The following is a 15,005-nucleotide window of genomic DNA, read 5'->3' as shown; positions in this document are numbered from 1 at the left end:
TGTATGAAATATATAAGTTTAAAGGAATTTGCCAAAATTTTCTGATGATACTATTTTATAGATAATATTCAGCTGGAAAGTTATTTATTTATTTTTTTTTTCAAATGAAGAAATAAACTGCAAGCCTTTGATTGCCCTGTTAAACAAAAATAAGAACTATATCACTATTTTGACCAAAGTGACTTTGTCTTGTTTCTGCTTCGCTCTTAGGAGAAAATCACATTAAGTTATAATAAAGAAAAGGTCTATATAGGCTAATTTTCTTCAAAATATTTTATTTATTCTCTTCAGAATGAACAACAAAATGTTTCTTTAAATTACATTTGTGTCTGAACGTTTTATCACACACCTTACATGAATAAGGTTTTTCTCCAGTATGAACTAGACAGTGTTGAGCTAAGTTGGTTTTAGTCATGAAAGATTTATTGCACACATTGCATGAAAAGGATTTTTCTCCATAATGAACAAGATAGTGACGATTCAAGCTATTTCTTTTTGAAAATGTTTCCGCACACACAGAACATGAATAAAGTTTTTCTCCAGTATGAGAAAGATAATGCTGAATTAAATGAGTTTTTAATTTGAATGATTTGTCACACATACTACATGCAAAAGATTTTTCGCCATAATGAACAAGATAGTGACGATTTAAATTATTTCGCTTTGCAAAAGTTTTATCACATACATTGCATGAAAAGGGTTTTTCTCCAGTATGAACAAGATGGTGCTGAATTAAAGTAGTTTTAGCCTTGAAAGATTTGTCACACACGTTACAAGAAAAAGATTTCTCCCAATTATGAACAAGAGAGTGACGATTTAAACTATTTTTCTTTGAGAATGTTTTGTCACACACACAACATGAGTAAGATTTCTCTCCATTATGAGCAATAGAATGTTTATTAAAATTATCTTTCTCAGTGAATATTTTTTTACATACATTACAAGAAAATAGTTTCTCATCATTGTGAATGGCTAAATGTCTAATTAAATTACCTCTCTGCGCGAATTTTTTATCACACATATTGCATGAGAATGGCTTCTCTCCGGAATGAATAAGATTGTGTGCATTTAATGCAGCTTTCTCGATGAATGTTTTNTTTCATTATAGGTGGATATTTCCATATCGTGATTATTTAAACCGACTCACTGGGATTTTTACACATTACTTAAAAAATATTATCTTGTAGATTTTTTTTAATTACTTCCGAAAAAATTAATTTCTTAAATTTATTTAAATCATAGATACCGTTACTTAATTATGATGTGAATGTAGCTCAGAATGGGAAAGTTAAATGTCTCACAGCTTAACAAAAATAGACGAACGACAGAAAATATGAAAAAAGAACTTTGTTTCTGATTGATACTTTGAAAAGCTTTAGGCTGCTTATTTTTGTAGGTAAAAGATACTTGCCTCAATTGATCGTGCTTACTACTGAAATTTGATACAGAGGGCGCTACGCTAGTTTCGATAACAGAAGCATTCTATCAGAATGTGTTACACAATAGAGTTAAACATAAAGTGACATATTTTTTGTTAAATTTTTTTTAACCAAATAATTCAATCAACTATCTTAATGAGTTGATTTGGATAGAAAATAATCGATTTGATGCATCCGAAAAAAATGAAGGATTGGTAATTAGTTTCGTTTATAAAAAATACTTTCGACTTTTATAGAATTACGATTTTTCTGTTTATTATCATTTGATTCGATCATATTTAATTAAAAGATAAATATTTTGTAGTAATATTGTCATTGTTCTTAATACAATCATAAATTAAAATATGTATGATGAATTTTATTTGTCAATTTTAAAACATTTTTCCACCTCAAGTCCTGCATACTGCCTCATCGTGGCGGGGTGGTGTCACTGGGTGGAATGGGCGTCGGGAGTTTAATCTCCTGGTAGGGCCACCCTAGGCGAGAAGGCCATTCCACTATGCCCAGCTAAAGTATGCAGGTGAAGGAGCTGAGTCAGCCTTCTGCCTTTTGGTGCTCCGGCCTTCATTGATCACAGAAGCTGCACTTCTTCCACATCTATGACTTCGGAAAACAATTAATGGTTCAAGAGTTTTCCCTGTTTGCACTAAGTGTAACGACCAACAAGCTACTCCTGAACATATACTTCAATGCCTAAATATCTCTAAAGTGGACCTCTTTTCAGATCCACTTTTTGTTACAGACTTTCTCAGAGTCTCTGGAGTCATGGACTTGGTTTAGCTCCGCTAACCATGTGGGCCAGCAACAACAACAACAACAAAACATTTTTAACTTTGCAGAAATAATTTACTTATTTGTAATAAGAAGAATTTTTTAATGCAAAAATTTTAATGCTAGGTCGTAATACCTTTTTTAAGATATCTAATACTGTACCAGGTAGACCCCAAAATAACCACTTGCCACCCGACACATGGCGTGTCTACAAAAAAGTGGCGATTTAAATTAAATAAACAACTGATCACTCTTTCCACCTTTTTTCTGAAAATTGTTTAAAGATAAAAGTGCATCAATGCAGGAAGAGACACTGGAAAACAAAATTTTCTCTAAGATGACCAATATCTCCTTTCAAAATTTTGTTCATTCGAAATCCATCAATTTGTGGTGGAAAGATTTATATACTAGAAGGAGAGTTTTTTTTTTTTTTTTGACAATTCATATTAAATGTATTTTGTCACCCCAAATAATTTTAAATAAAGTTTCTTAAAGTCAATGTGTTTAACCAAATTTTGTCATATATTTATATTATTTCTATTGTGGAAAGAATTTCTTACATTCGTAGATCATTTCTGATATGAATATTTTTTTTTTTTAAATTTCCCAAAAATGTCTTTTAAATAGAAAAGACCTATCGATATCAGTCACCGATCTTGTATTAAGTATTTTTGAGTATTTATTATATATTGAAAATATTGTATTTAACTTCTTTTTTTCGTCTTAGATTATTTCATTATATAAAAATGTATATTTAATAATTTCCTCAATAAAAAAAAAATTTTGTCTAAAAAGGCATAACACATTAAGCTTATTAGCTTCCTTGAAATTCTAATTGTAAAGTATTATAATGTCTATACTAGGAAAGAAATGAGAGGGAACATCTTAGTTTATTCATCTGGGTTAATATGATTGTCTAAATCTGGGTTAATATGATTGTAAATCGCCGAATCAACTAACAACCCATTGCGCCATGGCTTTGTCAGTGACATCTACACTTAAACTTCATTTTGTGTGTCATTTATTCAAGCTCTTCAATTATAAAATTTTATTTACGTAGTAAGAGAATTAAATCCTTGTAAACGTATAATTAAAACTAGGGGGCTCAGCCCCCTGCTCGCTACGCTCGCCAACCCCCAGAACGGCTTCGCCGTTCCATTGCATATTGCTTCGCAATCTTATAAAAACATTTTAACAAAGTTAAATTTTAAAATAAAAATGCCAGATATTGAAATCAATTACTTAATGAAATTTATACACTTCTCTGCCCCCTTCACAATTTGATTATCTTTTCTTCATGTAGCTGAGAAATTTGGAGCTGTAGCAGAGAATATATCTCAATAAGAAATGCTTTCCCGTTTAGAATTCCGCCATTCATTTCTTTGACGTCTGCCAGAGATATTTCGACGCCTGATAGCGGGCATTTTATTTAGGCAGCANTTTAATTTGTAATGAATTGAAGACAGAAAAAATTATTTTACCGTAATATACACATCTGTAACAGCAAGTGATCATGAAATTGTAAGTTATGTTGTTGGTAATAGAAAGGTAAAAATTATTGAGAAATTGTTCTTCAAATGCTTGGCGTGTTCTGCTTCAATGTTTGGCATGTTCTGGTTAGTTTTTTCAAGTTCTTCAGCTGTTCCTTAGGGAAATTTTGATTTTTATTTGCTGTTCAGAAAATGGCGTCCGTCATGGTCGATGATTTTGATGGAACTAAATGAAAACGTGATAAAGTAATGTCTGATATTTACAGGCTCCCGCTAGAGGGCGTACTCGAGCGTTGCGATCGCGAATTAAGTATTTTTGTTCATTTATTATATTTAATATTTATTAAAAAATATGGTATTTAACTTTCTTTTTCGTCTCAGAGAATTTCATTATATAAAAATGCATATTTAATAATTTCCTCTAAAAATATTTTCTTTTTTTTTTTTGTCTAAAAAAACATAACACATTAAGCTTATTAGCTTCTTTGAAATTCTAATTGTAAAATATAATAATATCTATATGAGGAAAGAAATGAGTGGAAACATTTTAGTTTATTCATCTGGGTTAATGTGATTGTCAAAATCTTCGGTTATGCTAATAGTGTAAATCACCGAAACAATTAACAACCCATTACGCCATGGCTTTGTCAGTGACAGCTACACTTGAACTTCATTTTGTGAGTCATTTATTTTTTGTGTGCGTCAGTAAGTTGTTGGAGTACGTAGAGATCAAGGGTGCACGGTATCGATTCTTGTTAAACTGTTCTATCTTAAAATGCTCGACTTCGCGCGTATGTTGTCGGACTGCCGAAATAGAGAAACCACCCCCTCTGCAGAGAATCAAAATTGTGTTGTCCCGTCTTCAGGTCATCAACAGTGGTATGTTTCCCAGAACGTCAGCAGCAGCCTAATATACAGCTCTATTGCGTATAACAAACCTACCCAAAGATATCAAGAGTATAAAATCCTCCATTTTCAGAATCACTATTTTCAAGCGTAAATGCGAATCAAACATGTATGTGCTGTTCGCCTTACATATAATTTCTCAGCAGTCACATGCAGTGTGAATGACCACTTAATTTTTTTTTCTGCATTAATGACATTATCCTGTTTTAAAGTTGATTTTTGCTTTTATTTTAGCCCAAAATGATTTTTTGATAAAAATAATTAATAAACAAAATTTGAGACGTTGTTGTGTTAGTTTTCTTTCTTTCCTTTTCTTTCTTTCTCATTTTTTTTTTTTTTTTTTTTTTTTTTTTTTTTTTTTTTTTTTTTTTTTTGCTAAGTTGGCTGATTATTTCGACAATCATGGATGCAAAATTGCAATTATGTTAAATATTATCAAGCTCTTCAACTATAAAATTTTATTTACGTAGTAAGATAATTAAATCCTTGTAAATGTGTATAATTGAAATGTGAAGGAGAAAGTTTCTTTTACTTATAATATTGCACAAATAGAAACAAAAAAAAAATTATCCACTCTAGTAAATATTCCTTCAGTAATGAATGTTTCATAGTTAAAACCATTTTTCTTTTTTAATTTTATTGGAGGATGGATTTTTTCTCTTACAGCAGTTACAATTCTGTAAGCTTGCATATCACTTACATGAACTTGAGTTTTACTTATGATCATTTAAATTAAATATCTTATATTATAAAGTAAGTATCTCCTTTAGTAGTTGGTATAAAATGATATATGAATTATACGTAAGAAGTTTAATCATATTTGGTTTTGTATAGTAAAATAAAGGTTAGTTTGTATGTTTCATTAAGGCATTTATTTTTTACTGTGCTGTAGTACATAAAACAATTTTAAATATTTCGTTTATAATAATATTTTTAAAATTTTGAAAACCCCTACTAACTCTGATGGAGCGCAAGCTGTTGGCAGTCAACAGACGATTTCTACTCAAATCGTTACGAATTATGAAGATTGCAAAACATTGTAAATTGTGTTATAAATTTTTTGCTCTTTAACTCCAGATTAAAAACAAAATATAAAAAAATAAAGTAAAAAATCTGATAAAATTGGAAGGTTTCTTAATTGTTTCATATCTTTCGATTTTTTTAATTAATAGTATTTGTTGTTTAACAAAATGAGGCATATCCAGGCATTTTTCTGCAGACAAGTTACACGTCAGTAATATTTTGTTATTTCTTTAAAAGTTGAAACGCAATTTTATCAATTTTTTTCTCACTTTTTCCAATGTTTTATTATGCCCCTTAACTTTCCTGAAGTTGGGGGGGGGGGCATTAATTTGAGCGACGGAATAAAATTGTAGTTTTAGAATTATATTTCATTCAACTATTTATGCATTTAAAGCAAACCGTTGTAATATTTTTTCGCATGAATATTTATTTTTCATAAAATAGACAAATAAGAAAGAAGTAAGCAAGTTATTAAATAATTTGAATCTTCATTCTTCGGAAGAATGTGCTCGAATTAAAATTTTTAAAATCACAAGCTACCCCTGTTCTTGCCAAGAACGTCTTAGAGTAGCCCTGATTGTGTCGAAAATTAAAATATCTATGATAATTTCGAATATTTTTTTTAAAAGAAAGCAATTTAATAAGATAGTGACTTTAACCAATGATTGCAAAGTGTAAGACACATGAATGATAAAAATTGAATTTAATACTTTCATTATAGGAATTCACAAGGTAATTTCAGTGCTGATACAGATCAATCTTTCCGTTGCACATTTATTTATCTACACTTTTATATTTGTCAATGAAGAAAACTTCAAGTTTTTCTTTTGCAATCATGAATTTTCTCCGTCTGATCTTGCCTAACCATACCATGAAGGATTTCCACAATCGATATCTTTGGAATGAAGGCATCTGAAACAAAATGCGGTTATATAGAACTTTAATGAAATAAATCTTGCTTTTTTTTTTTAAGTCAGAATGTAATGGGTGTGTAAATTTTCATTTTTAAAATTTAACAGCCAGTTCATTTACTTTAAGTTTCGTTATCTTATTTTGAGCATCAACTCGACTGTTTCTCTGCTTGAAAAGAAACATTGTTATTCATGTTAGAAAGCAGTTCAGCTCCTATGATGCTTATTGCCCTCTCATTGATTGTGGTGTGGTTTGGAGAGAGTTTATAGAGGGAGGAACCAACTCAGGCTCTAGCGCTATTCACGTTGTTCAAGATCCAAATTACGTGAGTTCGGCCTTCTCACTTACTCCCCCGTCCCAAGCTATATCCTCAATTTTTAAAGTTTAAAACAGTCTACCCATCTATGCCCAAGTTTGCTTCTCATAACTTTAGCTAAATTATTAGCCTTAATTTTTTTTTTCTGTAATATTGTTCTCATTCTTACATATTGCATGAAAAACCTATTTTATTGCTTGAATTTAAGAATTTCATTAAGATTCAATAAAAAAATTTACCAGCAGAATAGTTCTTAATATCTCTTTCTCATAGATCCTCGCAGATTTATTTATTTTGACATTGTCCATGTTCCAGATGGATAGACCTTATTGATTGTTTATAGAGCAATAGCTTAGTGTATATCTTTTAATTAGATTTAATTTAATTTCTTAGTCCAAAAATCATTGATTAGCCGCAGTGATTCTTCTCTAGAGTATTAATAACTATTTCAAATTCGGAAGGGCCAATTTCTAGATGCATTTTGCAATTTATTTCTTTAAAATAGTTCATGTAAACCGTAAAAAACTGTGACGTAATGCGTATCTAAATTTGGTGTCGAAAATCTAAAAAGAAAATCGCGTGAATGATAACTCTATTTTAAGTTAATACCGAAACAAGTATCCATACACATTTTAGAGGGTTTTAAATACCGGTTATAAATTGTTAACTAAATGTAAACAATAACAAGTTTCCTAAAAGTGGAAGAAATTCCAAAAACTTTCGGTCTTTTTTAAACTTAAAGAATTTTTGTTTCTGTAGAACGTTCAGTTGCGAACAAGACTTCAAGCTTTTCGTACTCGATAGTAAACAATTTACCATTGTCACCTGAAGGTTTCCAAACGTACAAAAAAACTAGCTGAACGAGTCCATGAATGGAGTAAATGCATTTGAGCTTGGTGTAAGCTTTGTCTATGGATGATTAACCGTGTAAAGCTAAGCACAGATGGCGCTAGGGGTTAAAATTTGTCGTAAGACTTCCTGGTTAACACTTCTGATTGATTTTTACGTCTTAACTTTTACAAAAGGTACTAATGATTTTAGCTGGTAAAAACGATAGTTATGCTCTTATATGGAAATTCACATAAATCTATTAGCTTTATTAAATAACTTTATAATATTTCATTTCTACCTGCTTCGTTTAGGCCTAGTTCGAATTCATCTTAATATCCTATATGCTGTGAGTATTTTTGATTTGCAAACTAATTGTGCTTTAAGAATTAATGTAGAAATGCAACCTAAATTAAATTATTGATTATTACTTTATAGTATGTTCACTAAAATAACCTTACCGACTCTTATATTGTATCATATCTTACTGTAATTATAAATTTTATTTTAACTGAATATCAAAAACAATGGCAGATACTTTACACCGAGTAGTATTAAAGAACAGGAACCAAGAGTTATGTAAGGTGTTTTTCTACATCACTTTGGTGTAAAGTTTTTGATCCCATTTTTGTGTTGGTTAGATATAATAAAATTCTTTAAAATAGTATATTTGGTTTCATTTTGAATAATTGCCTTTGTTTTCAGCGTCACGAGGGCAGTAGAATTTTTATCGTCTGCAAAAGTGTCTTGTCTTCCATCCTGTCAAATACATTCTCTTTTGCACTAGTTTCATAAGCTCACCTGACCAATAATTAGACAATTTTAGAAAAATGGACCACAAGTCCGGAGCCCATGGTGGGTCTATGATGTTGCAGAGTGTTTTTCTTATTATGGATTGGGCCAACTTGCTGATACAATCACTTAATAAAAATATACTTATTTTATTCTGGTTGCTCATTTGTTGTCTTTCAGTTTACTTCTATGTAATGAAAATGGTGTTTATATGCCTATTAATACCCTATTTTTCAAAATGCAACGAAGAAATTCAATGAGCTTGCAGAATTTTCGGCTGCTTTTATATGCACTCACGAATCTTATGACAGCTCAATAGGTCTACAAAATCACCTAACTTAAAACCAGTAGCTCGTCAATGAGCTTTTATATTCTGGACCCAGCTATTTAAGAAAATGGACATATCACGTACTTGATTACGTTTTTTGAACTTCTCTAATAAATATTGTTTTTAAAAAAATAAAATAAAAAGTAAAGTAATAATAATAACAGTAAAAGATAAACTAACTGATCCAAATAAATCCACAATGAAAATGCGTCTATTTGCCTAAGCCATGGAATTTACCTATTTGCTTTTTTGAAGTTAAGATATTCGTACAGTTCTTTTACAGTCAACAGTTCTTTTTAGAAGGTTGTCACGGGTCCATGACAAACTTGTAAAAATAATAGTGGTATTAAATTGAAGATGGAGGATATTATGTTTTTCAAAACCACTTTATCGTTTAGTTTACTGATTAGGAAGATATGCATAAAAAAAATTGTAATATACCTAGGCAATTCAACACAGAAGTTCGTTAATTTGCCCCGTAATGATTATGCTTAGCTTTTAAAAAAGCAATCAAAAGTAAGCACGAAATTCCTTGTAATTTTTTTAAAATTTAATTGAAATATTAAAAGGACATTTTGAGCTGTGACAGTCTTCTTACACTTACGTCGAGCTGTGTCCAGAATTAAAAGCTCATCGACGATTTATTTGCAGTTGGTGACAAAATGGCAGTTTCTTGAACTTGATTACTCAATTTACCTCTTTTAATTTATTATAAAGCTCATATTCCACTTCAAATCTGTCCAAAGGCAAAAAATCCGCATCATCATTGTAAAACTCCACCAAACCATTCGGACTAATCGATACATAGTTAGATTTATCTAAATCGTTATAATGACAGATTCTGAAAAGACAGAATTCATAATTAGTTGCAGTTCTACGCCATTTTTATAATCAGCATTATGGTTCAACAAAAGATTCTAAGATTCGTGAATTAATGGCTACCAACTCAACTCCCAACAGCAACAAAAATCGCATCTTATTTGTTAAAAAGAATTATTTTCGTGCGACCAAAAACCCTTCGAAGAACAGCCTTAATCGTCATCAGATAATCTTAACGATGGCAAAATTATATTATATTCACGGTATTATATTCTAGGTGAACCGCTTTTCTAGGTGGGCAGAACTAAGCAACTTCCGGTAAGGACAGAAATAAGCTCCAGTTGACTTTGGGTGATGACGTCACTTCCGCCGCACGGAGAGCGGCGCTTACTACTCCCTGCATACGGTGTAATTCAGTACAAAGATTTCAAACTTGGAGGAAAATAAGGTTCCATATCATAAGGATTGGGAAGCGCATAATTAAGATTTTATATTTAGTCACATTTCAAATGGTAGCGAAACATATGATATCGCGTAGCAGTCTTTGGGGATTGGCTCGCGTCAGAGAGCTTGAAGAGGAGCCCAATAGTAATAGCGATTTCAACATTGAAAACAAAGCGTTCTCTTGTGACGTCATTGACAATCTTTCATTTGATTCGACAACTTCGACGGCTTCGTTGTGGATTTGAACATACTGCTTGTATAAATGCATTCTGCCAGTAAAAACACCTTAGTAAGATAAAATTTTACAGTTATAACATAAATTTACGAAACTGTTTACTTGAAAGGCGGGACTTCTCCTCAAAATTATATGGTAAATGACCACGAATTGAAAAAATTTTGAAAAACTCAATTTTGAAAATCGTTTATCCAAAGATAATTCAATGCAAAAAATTAACTTTCAGTAAATAGTTATTACTTTTTATTAATTTTATTTAGTAATAGTCGAAAAAAATTTTAATTATAAGACAGTTTCTTACATCATTTTAAGGAATGTAATTTAGCATAATAGGATACAACGTTTCAGCAAAATCGATTAAATAGTTTCAGAGTATTAAAACTTCAGAAAGTTGTAATTTTAAAAATTTCTCTCTTACTATTCGACCGATTTCGTTCAGACTGTATTTTAGGGGTCTGAAATCCGAATACGTCGAAAAAAAGTATATTAATTCAGGAAGATCATATTTTTGTGTCTGATTTCGTAACTTAAAATATCGTCTGCACTAATTGATTTGCATATTTGAGGCCACCCCGTAGGATTATTAAGATTAAATCCTAGAACGTGAAGATCCGATCATTAGATCAAAATTTATTCAGGGTGGCCCGTTTTTTATTTTTATTTTACGCACTGTGCAATATTAAGGATCTTACGTGTATTGGTATGGCTTGTAATCATTGACGAGATCCATGTGGTCTCTCTTCATCGTCATGAAGCCTACATCAGGATGCTGAAGAACCGCATTCAGGATTCTTCTCAAACTGGATACAGGGATGTGACGTTTTCCCTCTGAATATACACAATATTTAATCACTATCATAGTTACATAATCAATTATGAAACATAAAGGCAATAGGAAAGCAAGCCTGAAAAAATATTAATATCAGATGATCATTAATGAAAAAAAATTGCCTTTAATTGGAGGGTGGTTATGAGGAGAAAGTTCCCATACGAGAATACCCTTTTTAAATTTATAATTCAAATCTTATTATGATGCCCATTATTATAATGTCGAATGAGCATATGATCAGTATAAATCGTTGGAAATTAGCTGAATTTGCAAAACTTAAAAACACTTTTGTGTTATCTCAAAAAGTGAAAAATGCTAAATCTACGAAATATAAAGAAGGTGTCTTAATATCGGATGATACCAAGCAAAATATAGTAAATACGTTAGTTCTAATTTTATATAATCTTGAGCTATTATGCTTATTCAGGCCATAAATATTTATTGATAATTTTGTGACAAAACTTAATATATGTGATATACAACAATGTATTCACTTGCCATTGACGCATAATTATACATTTTGAAGACAAACGAGACAAAGGCAATAACTTCAATACATGGAAATGCATTTTACCCTGATTTGTGTCTCTCAGCCCCAATGGGTTCTTGTTTCGTCTTTATTTATTAAGTTATTTTTATATTTTGCTTCACTCTCGGGTTTCGCGGTATTTCCAGTTTTTTTGTTCACCTTCATTTTCCCTTTCACGTTGGCAACTTTAAAATTATTATTTCAAATCACTTTTGTTTTCTTCATTCATAATGGGCGCCTACTTTTGAGCGCTTGAAACACGTGTACTTTTACTTCCATCCTCATGCTTAGGGAAGCCAAAGTTCCTTAATCAAGTAGGTTTTTCTGCTTTTCAATCTTGGGATTAGTTTTTTGATAAATATACTAGTTTTTTGTTATTAACCCTCTTTACACTCTCTAATAATAAATTGTAAGAGTTTAGAAATATTCTCCACCCCCCCCCCTCTGAATATGAGTTTGTGATCCCTTATGTGCATATCAATATATTTTACTTAATTTTATTTAGAACGATTCCAGCAATATATATTAAGAAAAATGATTTTGGACCAACCTATATATTTTTAACCAATTAACCTTTAAAAAGGGAAAAAAATTTGTATTGAAAGTACAAAAGTTAAGTACTTAATAAGATTAAGAACTGGATATTAATTTACTTTTTAATTTTAATGTAGCTAAGTGATGAGGAAAACTAAAAGAGAAAAATTTTACCAAGAATAAACTTTTCAGGGTCCTTAATCTCTATAACTGACACATCTATTTCTTCTGAAATCTGTAATGTAATCATTAAAAATCTTAAAGGAAATATATTGTGATGGGATTATATAGACTTGATTATACTTATACTTGTTGAAATTCAATATTTATTCCTTGTATAACACCTGATGTTAATATCTAGGTTTTTCCTTAATGGTATACCCTCCAACTTCCACCGAATTTCCAGAGATTCAGAAAATATTTTTTTTTTCCATAGTAGCAAAGGTAATGTATAAATATGTTATCAGAATCTATCAGTCTACCACTATGTATATATAATTTAAACATGTACACTGATTGTCAGACAGAGAAATGGTCTAGCTTTAAAGTCTTGATGAGGGTTTTATGAAAATTATATATGCTTTAAAAATATCGACTTTGCAAAATGCGGAAGAAAGAAAAAAACGGACAAATTAGTCTAAAGGACTGGTTTCTTAGGACAAGCGCCTTATCTGGGCGTCAGCGGAAAGTTGACGTAGAGCTGACGCCACAAAAATACTTCTTTGTTAGCTCAGCGTGAGCAGTCGGTCCAACGCAGACATTATCTCTCATTGCGCATGCGTTAATAACGTAAACAAATACTTACTTTGAATTTTTATTGATTTTGTTATTGTCGACCAGTGTTTTAGAGAACAAGTGCTGACTTTGGATAAGAAAAAACACATTATAACTGATCTAAATGAAGAGTGCTATGTTTATTGAAGAAGCTATGTTTAATGTCAAAATCAAAATTTTGGCTGATTTCAATGTGGTGTTGGATGTTGTCTGCCATTTCTGTGGTTAACGTCACGTTGTAATCCAACTGCAGTTGAGTTGGACGGCAATTGTAGTTCAAGATGAGCGTTCGATGACGTATACTATCAAACTCACAAATGGACCAATCAGAGGTTANGAATTAGGTAAGGGCTAGATGAGCCGTAATCAATCAATATTTTCCCCAGCATTACACAGAATAGTCCTATAGTATTATGCAGATGGCCTTTATACAAAATATTCCGAATCAATCGATGCATAAATAATGATGCTATAATTTACCATTACAGGAACATTATTTATGTCATAGAACAATTATTTAAGATTCTTGACAATAAGGGCTAGCTGAGCCATTATCAACCAATTTGTACCCAATAGCAGCTATTTGGCACAGATCAGACCCTACATGTGATTGACCAAACCTATTTAGGTCCGTAGAGGCGAAATCTAAAAATTCCTAATCTTGGTCTCTTTGCGCATAGTTTTGATAGAATCTTTGTTGAGCCGTACTCAGACAAAGATAAAATTGCTGCTACATCTTAAGGCCTGGTTTCTTAGGACAAGCGCCTTATCTGGGCGTCAGCGGAAAGTTGACGTAGAGCTGACGCCACAAAAATACTTCTTTGTTAGCTCAGCGTGAGCAGTCGGTCCAACGCAGACATTATCTCTCATTGCGCATGCGTTAATAACGTAAACAAATACTTACTTCGAATTTTTATTGATTTTGTTATTGTCGACCAGTGTTTTAGAGAACAAATGATGACTTTGGATAAGAAAAAACACATTATAACTGAGCTAAATGAAGAGTGCTATGATTATTGAAGAAGCTATGTTTAATGTCAAAATCAAAATCTTGGCTGATTTCAATGTGGTGTTGGATGTTGTCCGTCATTGCTTCGGTGGTTAACGTCACGTTGTAATCCAACTGCAGTTGAGTTGGACGGCAATTGTAGTTCAAGATGAGCGTTCGATGGCGTATACTATCAAACTCACAAATATACCAATCAGAGGTTAGCGCTGATATCCAGCTGACGGCGTCCTGTCCTAAGAAACCAGGCCTTTAAGGTGGTCGCTTTTTGCAGCGATGCAAAGCCGCAAACGCTTATTGAAAATTTCAGCAATAAGCCGCAAATCAGCCAGCAGAGCTGTGGGTGGTTCCATTTCATTGATGAAGAGCTCTTTAACGTCCAACATGCTCATAACTCCTAGAACGATAGGATCTGGCTTTTAGACGTTCCTAGAACCTTGTCAATATGTCAATCATTGAACCTTACCAAAATCCAAAGTCGTCATGTTTGGCAGAACATTCTGGAAGCTCTTGTACTGGCCGAAAAACACTTCATCAATGTAAACTAGACGTTTCAACAAGACTCCACACATAAGACCGAAAACATAAAGGCGGTCTCGCATTAGTAGTCGATGGTCTAAATCCAAATATTAATTGTTTGTATGATATTTTAACCGCGCTGAGATGAGGTGAAATCTCTATATATTTAAAATAGTTTTACTTTGAGGGTAAACCAAGTACAAGTGAAAATCTGTTTATAATTATTTAAAACATGAAATTTGTCTGATTCCCGGATGGAATATTTTAGATCGAATTTAGATTTTTAAAAAACGTCTTTATTTTGAGCACAATTTTCATTATAATTCAAATCGGTGTTCGAGTGTTTAAAAGAAAATAAAGTACATTTCTGAAAAATTCTAAAAGCAGATAAATGTACAGTATAACAAACTACCGATTATATTTTTGCTTTAAATTTCTGAGAAGTACCTGCAGAAATTCTTAAAATTAAAATCTCTCTCTCACACACTGAACACTTAATTGATAATGCATA

General features: G+C 31.6%; 2 protein-coding genes across 2 annotated transcripts; both read right to left on the bottom strand.

Moving 5' to 3' along the window:
- Window positions 1-255: 255 nt before the first annotated feature.
- LOC139424969 (gastrula zinc finger protein XlCGF57.1-like) lies at window positions 256-1,096 on the bottom strand. Its single transcript, XM_071177325.1, has one exon. The coding sequence runs from the start codon at window positions 1,019-1,021 to the stop codon at window positions 275-277; it is 747 nt and encodes a 248-aa protein (XP_071033426.1). The 5' UTR covers window positions 1,022-1,096; the 3' UTR covers window positions 256-274.
- Window positions 1,097-6,365: 5,269 nt separating this feature from the next.
- Window positions 6,366-14,361, bottom strand: LOC107447853 (dynein axonemal heavy chain 6-like). The gene is made up of 5 exons (XM_043046217.2): window positions 14,221-14,361; window positions 12,370-12,430; window positions 10,996-11,131; window positions 9,502-9,646; window positions 6,366-6,541 (listed from the first exon to the last, which is right to left on the bottom strand). The coding sequence occupies exons 1-5, from the start codon at window positions 14,359-14,361 to the stop codon at window positions 6,404-6,406; spliced, it is 621 nt and encodes a 206-aa protein (XP_042902151.2). The 3' UTR covers window positions 6,366-6,403.
- Between the last annotated feature and the right edge of the window lie 644 nt (window positions 14,362-15,005).

Source organism: Parasteatoda tepidariorum, chromosome 2 (genome assembly GCF_043381705.1).
Source record: "Parasteatoda tepidariorum isolate YZ-2023 chromosome 2, CAS_Ptep_4.0, whole genome shotgun sequence".
Classification (NCBI taxonomy): Eukaryota; Metazoa; Arthropoda; class Arachnida; order Araneae; family Theridiidae; genus Parasteatoda; species Parasteatoda tepidariorum.
This window is presented reverse-complemented; position numbering and strand designations above follow the sequence as displayed.